Source organism: Sinocyclocheilus anshuiensis, unplaced genomic scaffold, assembly GCF_001515605.1.
Source record: "Sinocyclocheilus anshuiensis isolate Anshui unplaced genomic scaffold, SAMN03320099.WGS_v1.1 scaffold1003, whole genome shotgun sequence".
Lineage (NCBI taxonomy): Eukaryota > Metazoa > Chordata > Actinopteri > Cypriniformes > Cyprinidae > Sinocyclocheilus > Sinocyclocheilus anshuiensis.
The window spans coordinates 1932785-1944225 of NW_015542495.1; the positions used below are offsets into that span (position 1 = coordinate 1932785).

Genomic DNA, 11441 nt, shown 5'->3' on the forward strand with positions numbered 1-11441 from the left:
AATGAATACAAATAAAGAACAATAAAATTCACAAGCAGAATCTCTTATTTCTTAACTAACTTTTGCCCAGAGTGGATTTTATCATAAATGGAAAGAAACAATAATTAAAATATACTTTTACACACTAATAAAAGTAGGCCCAATAAAGACATAAATGACCAAATTAAGTACGTAATTTATATTAAATTGATTCCAGTTTTATTGTTATATTTATTATTATTATTTACAATACCTGACAAATATTTATACAATCTTTTCTCGGTGGGTATTTGGCGCCCTCTAACGAACAGACAACGAGTAGCATTAAATCGCCTTATTTTAAGTGACCAATCACAGCGCTCGTTATTAGCAGGCCAGAGAAACGGCCGCTGTAAAGGTGACATTTAGCTGTCTGGTCACCGCAGCTCATCCGATCCAAACTAATTGTGAAAACAGAGTGGTGGCACAAATATAAGCATGTCTTCTCTCAGGAGGACGGCGGGTGTCCTGCGAACAGGCCTGCAGCTCTTCAGACGCGGACCTCGGCAGATGACCGTCAGAAAGTGAGTGTTTATCAGCAGGAAGCTAACAGGCTAAACGTGCTGCTTGAATACAGTAAAGGCTGTAGTTTGGTTCTTGGAAAGTCTTAATAATACTGAAGAAACAGCGTAACGAACCTTACGGAATTAGTCAGGTTTATTATTAACGAATTAGATGGTTGCATACAAGTAGAGTATATAGAGGTTAGCTTTAAATAGAAGTTGGTACCCTGGTCGTACCATGGTACAGTGATGGTATCAAACTGTAATACCTTGGCATTGAATTTTTACATTTATACATACGATGGTATTTGCATGGTACTCCAAAATACAAGGTCCAAAAATATGGTTGTTGGTATTATCATGGTAACGTTACTTATCAAAACACATGCTCGTACCAAGGTAAAAAGCACGGTAACTTGTCTAAAAATGGATAGTACCACTGTACTTTGTAAATTTAGTTAATTGCATTAAGTGTCTAATAATAAAGCAAAATATACATTCTGCAAGAGATGTTCTAATATAATGCATTTATTCATTATTTAAAAGGTAATTCCATGTTTATTTTTACTTGTTTGTTCAACGCAGATAAATGTTTGAGCTTTGTAAGAACAAGACATGTAAAAATATCTTATGTATATGTTAAAAATAAATGTAATAATTTGTGACAGATGTAGGCAGGCTCCTGCAAGCCTCTTACATTGTTTTGGATTTGCCCGAGTTTGTATTACTTCTGGAAATTGATTTTTGATGCATTTTCAGGAATAATGTGTTTGCCAGTAGACTCATCTCCTTTTATTGCTATATTTGGCGTTACAGCACAAAACATGCGCTTAAGTAGCTATAATTGTAAAATGTTAGCCTTTTGTGCATTACTTGCCAGAAGGTTAATTTTGCTTAAATGGAAAGACCCCTTTCCCCCTAATTTCCTCCATTGGATTAAAGAGATCATGCAGTGTCTTAAACTGGAAAAAATAAGATAATCTCTTCAAGAGTCTTCCCAGAAATTCTATGCAATCTGGCAACCTTTCTTGTCATTTGTTGAAAAATACAAGTAGGGAATACAATCCCAAAATATGTATAATTGTTTTTTTTGTTTTTTTTGTCATTGTATAATGTAATTGATACTTTGTCTGATGGGTAAAGGGTTGTGGTATGTTGGTGTAATTTTGTTATTTCTTGCATATTATAAAATCTTAAACAAAAATAAATGTAATTATTACAGAAATAATAGAGTATAATAAATATGAAGAAAAAATGTAAAAATATTTAATTGGCTATTTTATGTACAATTCATTCATTTAAATTATTTTAGGTATTTTAATTTATTTACAAATATCCATATATATTTGTTCAGCTTATTAGTATCAGAATGTATCATGGGTTTTCATTAGCACTGCTAGCCATTACTTTTTACGTACTTACCGGTAATCTTTCTGACGGTTATGTTTTAGGGCAGGAGGAGGCCCTCATATTGAACCCCAATACAGACAAACTCCTCAGCTCACCAAGAACCAGAAGTTTCAGGCAGAGCTGCTCAGCGGCGCCATGTGGTTCTGGATCCTGTGGCACATCTGGCACGACCCAGATGCCGTACTGGTGAGTAGAAACCGCATCAAAATAGATGAGCATTGGGATAAAATACTACTGTTTTTAAACATTTCATAATAAACAGACTACCAGCCACTTAGCTAAATGTCTCTTTAGGGTCATTTCCCATGGCCGGACACTTCAGCATGGACAGATGAGGAGCTGGGAATCCCACCTGATGAGGAAGAGTAGATTTGCCCTCGACAACCCAATGTACATACGCATTTAAAGGGATAGTTCACCCAAAAATAATTACTCACCCTCGTGTCGTTCCAAACCCGTAAGACCTTCGTTCATCTTTTTTGATGAAGTTCGAGATCTTTCACATCACATGGACTATTTTAATGATGTCCTAACTACCTTTCTGGACCATAAAACTTGTCAGTTGTGTTGCTGTCTATGGACGGGTCAGAAAGCTCTTGGACTTCATAAAAAAGATCTTAATTTGTGTTCTGAAGATGAATGAAGGTCTTACGGGTTTGGAACGACACGAGGGTGAGTAATTAATGACAGAATTTTCATTTTTTTGGCAAACTAGCCCGTTAACTCATTTACATACAGGAGAAATAGCTTATTTCTTCAGTGCAGTTACCTGGTGTTGCCACAGCATGTATGACTGATATTTCTCTTCTCTTCTCTGCTTTGCAGATGTGCACCGGATCGCAAAACCCGCACATTTTCTGTAGAGGAAACTGAAAGTTCCTGTTATGTATATGGACTTATTATCAAGTCTAATTGTAAAAGTTGCATTATAAAGTATAAATAAAATCCATCAACGCTTCAATTTGTCAGAACAGTGTTTTATCACTTAACATTTGGTAAAGGGAGGGGGAAAACAGTGTGATCTACAAAACATTTCCCTCATCTTATATATACATTGCATTGGAGAAATTCCATCACATCCAAAACTTTCATAGAGAACTCTGGGAAATTTTGAAGAGGAGGAACAGAACACAGCATCTAAAAACACAGTGACATTAAGCCTATACCACAGTTGAAAATGGAAATGAATGCTAGAGATTAATAAATACTGTACAATTAATGCGTCAAAGCAAAGGAAACCTGTCTGAAAACCAGCTCCATTGATCAAATATGAAGGAGAAAGCTGAAAGGGTGTGTGTCTATATCAAGGTTAGTGAACGGAAACAGAGGAACTTTTTTTTTTCTTTCATAAAACACATGCGTAAGAGCAAAACTCAAAACCGTAACAAAGCCTGAGTTTTCGCAGTTTTCCAACTCGAGTCATCCAAAATAGTGCATTCGCTTTTTAAACCAACAGACCTCTTACACAACAGTCGAGAATAGCTGATCATAATCTGTTGGTGCTGCTCTATGCACAAAGTCCAACAAACTATGTAATATACTTCAGAGCGGGACACAGTTTTGTTCTGAATCTGGGCTTTACGTCCACCAGACAAAAAAAGAATCAAGTAAAACAATTGGGAATATATACATCTGTTGGCAAACGAGTATAAAACTTGATTGTATGACAGTGCTGGTGATGAATTCAAAGATGTCACCTGTTTGATGTTCCCTGAGAAAACGTTTCATAGCCTCTCTAAGAAATTCACACACAAGCACCACTTTGTCGTTGTTCCCACTGAAATTCTTTTGTCCCTTTTCAACAGGTCATAAAGTCAACATAAAGCAACATTATTCAAACAAACTCGCTAAACATTTTAGAGGTAAATTGAACAGGAAAAGTCATTCAAATTTCTTTTAAGTAGCATTAAATGTTAACTACAAAATCCATAAAGCTGAACCTAAACAAAAGCTCATTCCTCTTGAATTGGCAACATTCAAAATTATACCCCTATTTACAAAACTATTCAATGCAAAGGAAAAACGGTAAACTCTATGCAAATCCTTATATCTTTGAAATTAATAAATAAGTTATCCAGTCAACAACAAAAAAATTTCCAAAACAAACAAAATAGAACATAAATTATGCAGAATGCGCGAAAGATCATTGTCAATCACGTGCCAAGCATATTTAGTCCTTGCAAACTACATCACAAACAGTATTTCAGAGGCGGCGCTCCAGGATGCAGTACCTCTCTGTGGCCACTGGGTTGTGACAAAGGCAAAGTAACGTGAGGCACCGCATTTTCCTCAGTTTTTTTCCAATATTTCACTAGCTTTTGGAAGATATATAGTTAAAAAATAATAATAATAATAAAAATAAACCAAAAAGGTTGACAAGGCCTACTAAACTTTTTAAATTAAACGTTTTGTTTTTACAAAACAAGGTACGACTCCAATTTATCTTCCTCAGCAGAACTTGGAACGGTATACAAAAATTACCTCAGAATATTCCTTTAAATCGCCTATTTAAGTCCGCCGGAGAATAAACAGTCAAATCAAGGAAAATCATGTTATATCTTTGCCACTTTTTGATGGTTGTACAATACTTTCCACTATGAGAAGACTTCCTGCGCATCCTAAAAGTGCGGCCCACTAAATCATCAATACATCACTCACTGCTGTACAATTATTGCTTAAAGGGGCAGAGGGGACTGGAGAAGGATTCAGCACTATTTCAAAAGCTCATACATCAGCCTGAGACAATCAAAGGAGAGAGATAGGCAGATTGATAATGACTTGAGGGGAATCCGAAGACCAATGTCGGGCTGTAGAGGGCTAGGAAGACGTCCTTAGCCTGCGAGCTCCAGGACACTCATGCTACAGATGCGGTAAGAGGTAGGGAGGGGAGAGGAGAGGCCTCAGCCCGCGGATACACACTTGCGGCTCGTTTTCCTGGCTGTAGGAACACACACTGCTCTCTGGACCTCCGACTATCCGTTTCTGTGCTTCCTCTTGAAACTCTTGGCTGTTAATGTTGAAATGCTGTCCAAAGTAAAGCAGTTTCCCTGTGCTGATGGATAGCGTGTTGTATTTTGTGTGATTGGTGAAAATAAAGTGAGCCATTAAACATACCCTGTCACCTAAACATGCACAGTGAGTAAGAGAACTCTGTGTGTGTGCTAATAGTCCCAGCGTATTAAGAAAAGCAGCTGTGTTGATTTATTACATGTCTCGTTCTTTCCTCCGTCATGCTACAGGAATAAGCCTTTATGGTGGCTCATTTTCAATATCTTCCCAAGCCTCTGTTTAGCCGTCACCTGTCCTTTCTTAGGACGCTTTCCTGCAATAAAACCACAAAAACATGATATAAGTAAAAGCACAGTCAATACAAAAGTCAATACAAGCCATTTAGCGTGTTCTCTGAAAAACTGTCGCGAACATTATTGTTAAGGCATGGCACACCGAGTCTGAAATTTTCGTACGTTGAAAATATATTGCTAGCAAAGCATCAAACTGAGCCATTGACATCCTGAAGTAAACTTTGAATCGCCCGTAATAATCCTGCTGCTTCTTAATAACGAGGGGGAACTCTCCTTCCTCTCTGTATCTCAGGATTGGATGGACCCAATATTTCCTTTCTTTTTCTCTTTTAAGAAGCGACAAGAGAGGACAACAAAATCATCCTCACTGCTTGAAGACTCCATTTAGTACTGTTTTGCGAATTTTTTCGCAACGGATTAATTAATACTCATCGGACTCAGTGTGCAAGGTTTCTGGGCGTGACAAATTTTTAGGAGGACGAATACGAAAAGACACATACGTAAATCTCAGACTCAGTGTGCAAGGACCTTTACTCCACAAATACACATTTTTGGAATGATTTTGTGAACTCCCAAAAATGTTTTATTGGTAAATGTCACATAAGTGGGTTAATGATAAATTAAAATAAAAAACAAAATCCTTTAAAAATGTAGTTTAAAATGGGTAATATACTTAAATGTATTCTTTTATACCATGTTAAAGAAAAGTTTTGACAAATGTAATGCCTCTAAAACTGTCATGTGGTGTAACCATCAAGTAAAAACTAAGACATTTTCTTTGCGCTCTGAATAAATGTGATTTCTAAGTGACCATTTTCAAAATCTCCCTTTTTTAAAAAAAGTTAAGAAAAGTTTAAGACAAAAATAGTTTCAACAAAAATATTCTCATACATATAAAAAAAAATTATATATATATATATATATATATACACACACACAATTTACTAATATCACTATAAACAAATGAATGCATTAATATAATTACATTTTTAGTGTAAATAGTTTCAACAAAAATATTCTCATACATATTTAAAAATTATATATCATATGTGACCCTGGACCACAAATCTTAAGTCGCTGGGGTATATTTGTAGCAATAGCCAAAAATACATTGTATGGGTCAAAATGATTGATTTTTCTTTTATGCCAAAAATCATTAAGACATGTTCCATGAAGATATTTTGTAAATTTCCTACCATAAATATATAAAAACTTAAATTTTGATTAGTAATATGCATTCCTAATAACTTCATTTGGACAACTTTAAAGGCGATTTTCTCAATATTTAGATTTTTTTGCACCCTCAGATTCCAGATTTTCAAATAGTTGTATCACAGCCAAATATTGTCCTAACAAACCATACATCAATGAAAAGCTTATTTATTCAGAAGTTTTTATAAATAGACACTTATGACTGGTTTTGTGGTCCAGGGTCACACACACACATTATTATTATTTAATATTAATAATGTTTTAATATTAATATTATTTGATTTGGCAAATAAAGGTTTTATAAGAAATAACAATACAAATATTATTATCGTTTCTATGATTTATTTATTTTTCTAAGAAATAGTAATGAAGGTTAATCAGCTCACCTTTAGTGGCCTGGTTGCTGATGGGTGTGGTGTTGGGGGCGTGTCTTTTGGAGGGGTGGAGGGGAGGAGAAAGTGAGCTCTCTCTATATGAATACTCCTCTCCGAGACTCCCATCCTCTCCCTCCGGGCTGCGGGCTGCCGAGCAGGGTTCACTGCTGTCCCACAAGTCACTGCTGCTGCTGTTACTGTTAACCTGACTGGACCACCAGTGCTGCTGTAAAATATCGCCCCCTGCTGACGCCCGCTGACACAGCAGCCCCGCCATAGACAGCATGCCCTGAATGGCATCATCTGTGCTCGGTGAGGTAGGGCGTTCTCTGTGGGAAACAAGATTTCAATTTTAGCACAAAAAAGAGAAAAAGCACTTAAAATGAGTTTCTCAGGTGTGTAAAATGAAGGGCAGCCATACCGTTTTAGCACTTGCTTATGGTGGCCGTGCTGCCGGCCGCTCAGATGCTCCACAAAACTCCCCGAGTCTCTCTTGCTTCCTCCATCCTCTTCCTCAGAACTCTCTGACTCAGAGTGTTTCTGTTTAAAGAAAGTGTGATAGAGAGGATTAAGATGGATAAGCCATTTGACCAAGTGAAAATAAGTGGTTAGCTCCTGGGGAGCTGCTTGGACATCATCAGTACCTCAGCAGAATCTTCTGCTTCTGACTCCGAGTCGCTGTCTGAAGACGTTACATGTGGCGACTCTGTCCTGAGTTCTGTCTGCACAGTTAGACCTGAGAGATGAGAGTCAAACACATTTCCTTTTACATTATGATCAATCACTGTTAACAGAAGAAAATGATGCTTTTGTCTGGCTTCAGTATTATGTAAGCATTCTGGCGAGCAAAAGCTAAGTTGCTCACCGTGATTGACTGGTTTCTGGATAGTGCAGTGCACTCTTAATTCATCCTCTCGCTTTTCTTTTTTCACTTTTTCTTGTTGGCACATCGACATTCTTTCCCATTTGATCCCGTGTTGATGGTACTGCAACATTTCCACTCCACTGACTTTGGCTGCCACATTACTGATCGCTAACCTCTCGCTGTGAGGAAGGAGGACACACTTCTTCATGAGATGTTTAGAATATAAAAAGCCTTCAAAATATAACATTCATGTAATTACTGTATTACAGTAAACAAATATAAATGAAAAATCAAATATTATTACATAAAATATCATAAACATACCATTCAAATGTTTGGGGTTGGTAAGATTATTATTATTATTACTATTATTGTTATCATTATTAACTTTTTTTTAAAGAAGTCTCTTATGCTCACCAAGAATCAATTTATTTAAACAAAAAAATACAGTAAAAAGTAATATTGTGAAATATGACAATAACTGTTTTAAACCGTTTTAAAATAACTGTTTTCTATTTTAATATATATTTTAACATGTAATTTATTCCTGTGATGCAAAGCTGAAATTTCAGCATCTTCAGTCTTCAGTGTCACATGATCCTTCAGAAATCATTCTAATATGCTGATTTACTGCTCAAGAAACATTTATTATTTCAGTTGTGCTGCTTAATATTTTTATGGAAATCATGCACATTTTTTTTCTTTGATGACCGGAAATATACATATTTTGTTACAATGTAAAATATTTTACTGTCACTTGTGATGAGTTTATTGTATCCATGATGAATAAAAATTGAAATTTCAAATAAATAAACTAATACACACACACACACACACACACACACACACACACACACACACACACTATATTATGACCCCAACCTTTTGAATATTAGTTTATAATAATAATAATGATGATAAAAATAAATAGATAAAGCTAGTATAAAGAAACTAGTATTAATCAAACTATATCGCGTCAAGAATTAAGAGGTACAAGAGGCAAAATACCAACATTTTAGTAGTCAATATACCAATACCAGTGAAATTATACTAAATTCCACACTGTATTTAAAAAGTTCTCTAATATAGATGTCTACATGAAAACAATGGCATGTAACCATTCAATGATTTCTCAGTAAAGGACCCTCACCGCATAATTTTGCCGTTACATAGCACCAGGCGCAGGGCGTTGTCATTACTGCCCTCAACAGCTACTGCAGACACTGAAGACACTTTCTTGAGCTTGCCATTCACTTTGGAGCTGAAGGCTGGGTCCTGTTACAAGAGAAGAGAGGTGTTTTTATTGGAAATGACTAATAATTGCATGCTGCTAAAGCAGTGAGCATATCCAATATCAAGGTGAAAATGTCCTCTACAATCATTTGATAGCATTGCATTACAGTCATATGATAAGGAATGATAAATGCTAATGACGCTATGGAGAACGGACAAGAAATCTGAGCTTAATGCTACAGTGCATTATGATGGGGGGGGGACGCACTCACCTCCTCAAGAGGCCCGACCTCCAGTCTCTTTAATACCTCCAGCGTGTGAAGCTCCAGGACATCCAAGTTAGAGGGCAGTTTGTGGCTGTGATGATGATGATGATGATGATGATGATGGTGGTGAAGATGACGAACGGCCCGCTGTGCCTGATATTCCTTCTCCAGTGTTGTGCGTGATAAAGAGCACTCAGCACTTCCCTGAGATTTTCCAGCTTTATTCGATTCATCCTGTTTAAGAAAACACAGCAAATCAATTGAACTTCTAGGAGCTGCTTTAGCAGCCATGTTGTGCCATGTAGATGAAATATATTTGACATTTTATTTAAAATAATTTATTTAATATAATTCTAATATAATATAATTTGGCATACAGAAAGAAAAAAACCCATTAAGAATTAATTTAATATATTTAATAATTATAATATAAATTTACTTTATAATAAAATTTAATTTGCATACAATTTTTAGGGATAGTTCACCCCAAAATGAAAATTGTGTCATTAATTACTCACCCTCATGTCGTTCTAAACTTGTAAGGCCTTCATTCATCTTCAGTACACAAATTACGATATTTTTGATGAAATCCGACAGCTTTCTGACCCTCCCATAGACAGCAATGCAACTGTGGAGGGTCAGAAATCTCTCGGATTTCATCAAAAATATCTTTATTTGTGTTCCGAATTTGAACGAAGGTCTTACGGGTTTGGAACGACATGAGGGTGAGTAATTAATGACAGAATTTTCATTTTTGGGTGAACTATCCCTTTAAGAATGACCAATTTAATCTCTGTAAAATGTAATATAATTCTAATAAAATTGAAATACAAATTGTTTTTAATTTAAGCGTGGAGAATAGTGGCAAGTTACTCGGTCTCATCACACTTTCAAAACAACTCAACTTCTTCAGGCTCCTCTTACCTCCAGGTAGCGGATCTCCTTGGTCAGATCTTTAATGAGACGGCTTGGGCTGATATGGTCTGGAACCTCACTGTTGGGTTGAGTCAACTGCAGAGGAAACACACAGTGAAAATGAGCATGTACAACAGCCACAGGAGTTTTACCATAAAAATAATGTAACAGTCAAAGCAGACATTCTCTCACCTCCCGCCTCAGCCATGTCTTCAGTGATGAGATTAAAGCTTTCACTCCGTCCACTAGATAACCCTGAGCTTGACATTTATCCTCCCGCAACTCTGAAACACAAACATGTTTCATGATGCTTTATCTACAACTACATTTATGTAAGGAATAACTGACAACGGACCATTGAATTATCGAAAATCCTGCCCTGGACTAAAGAACTGCATGAGTAGTCCTGTCTCACTCACCTTTAAGGGTCTCCAGAAGGTTTTTGGCCACATACCAGCAGATGGCCTCAAAGTATGGGAACTTAAAGAGATCTGGAGTCTTCAGTCTGCGTTCCATCTCATAACACCTAAAATGTGAATGGGGAGGTAGTTCAATTACAGCAGGAATACGTATAGAAGCCTGAAATTAACTATAGTGACCGCAACAATCTAGAGAAGATTAATCAAAAGGTTTCAAGGTTTTACCTGAGCTGCATGCATATGTTTAAGTTATGCAAGAAGTTCCCACCAAAGGCCATGGAGTCCTGAGAAGTGAGCACTGCATGGATCCAACCTGTAGAGGGCAACAGAGATCAACATTCAGGCCTTTGTTAAGCAGACCTAGTTCATTTTCACTAGCTTGATCAAAAACAATCATTAATCATCATTTAAGATTACTGTATTTTTAGTGTTGTCTCTATATGTATACGAGTTAGATATATTATTTTGATTAAACTGTACCAAGTTACACCACGTTAAAACACCCATTTCATTCATTAGCACATATTTGAGTTTAAACATAAAAGGATAATACATTAAAAATGTATATTTAATATATTTAACATTTTAAATTTAATTTACATAATTTAAATGTAATTTAATTCAGGAAGTAAAAAATATTCAACTAAAATTAAAAAAAACTTAATACAAACTATTAAAATCTTATTTAATACAAATCAAAAGAATTAAAAAATATATATATTTTAAACCATTTAAATTAATTTTAAATTAGTGCTGTCAAACGATTAATCGCATCCAAAATAAAAGTTTTTGTTTACATAATATATGTGTGTACGGTGTATATTATGTGTATATATAAACACACACAGCATATATTTTGAAAATATTTACATGTATATATGTATATTCATATAAATTATATCATATATAAATATATTTAATATA

General features: G+C 35.6%; 2 protein-coding genes across 3 annotated transcripts in view; one reads left to right on the top strand and one right to left on the bottom strand.

Annotated features, from left to right (window-relative positions):
• Nucleotides 1-331: 331 nt before the first annotated feature.
• LOC107694192 (NADH dehydrogenase [ubiquinone] 1 beta subcomplex subunit 2, mitochondrial-like) lies at nt 332-3292 on the top strand. Its single transcript, XM_016493831.1, has 4 exons — nt 332-542; nt 1973-2117; nt 2226-2321; nt 2757-3292. The coding sequence occupies exons 1-3, from the start codon at nt 457-459 to the stop codon at nt 2298-2300; spliced, it is 306 nt and encodes a 101-aa protein (XP_016349317.1). The 5' UTR covers nt 332-456; the 3' UTR covers nt 2301-2321; nt 2757-3292.
• Nucleotides 3275-11441, bottom strand: part of LOC107694190 (lysine-specific demethylase 7A-like) — a 28924-nt gene continuing 20757 nt past the window's right edge. For both annotated transcript variants that reach the window (XM_016493828.1, XM_016493829.1), the window contains exons 8-18: nt 10743-10830; nt 10518-10624; nt 10291-10382; nt 10108-10194; nt 9190-9417; nt 8835-8959; nt 7685-7863; nt 7464-7555; nt 7241-7359; nt 6832-7148; nt 3275-5253 (exon numbers count right to left, since the gene is read on the bottom strand). In XM_016493828.1, coding sequence (XP_016349314.1) covers nt 5165-5253; nt 6832-7148; nt 7241-7359; nt 7464-7555; nt 7685-7863; nt 8835-8959; nt 9190-9417; nt 10108-10194; nt 10291-10382; nt 10518-10624; nt 10743-10830 — 1523 coding nt within the window. In that variant the 3' untranslated portion in view covers nt 3275-5164. The remainder of the gene's footprint in view (nt 5254-6831; nt 7149-7240; nt 7360-7463; nt 7556-7684; nt 7864-8834; nt 8960-9189; nt 9418-10107; nt 10195-10290; nt 10383-10517; nt 10625-10742; nt 10831-11441) is intronic.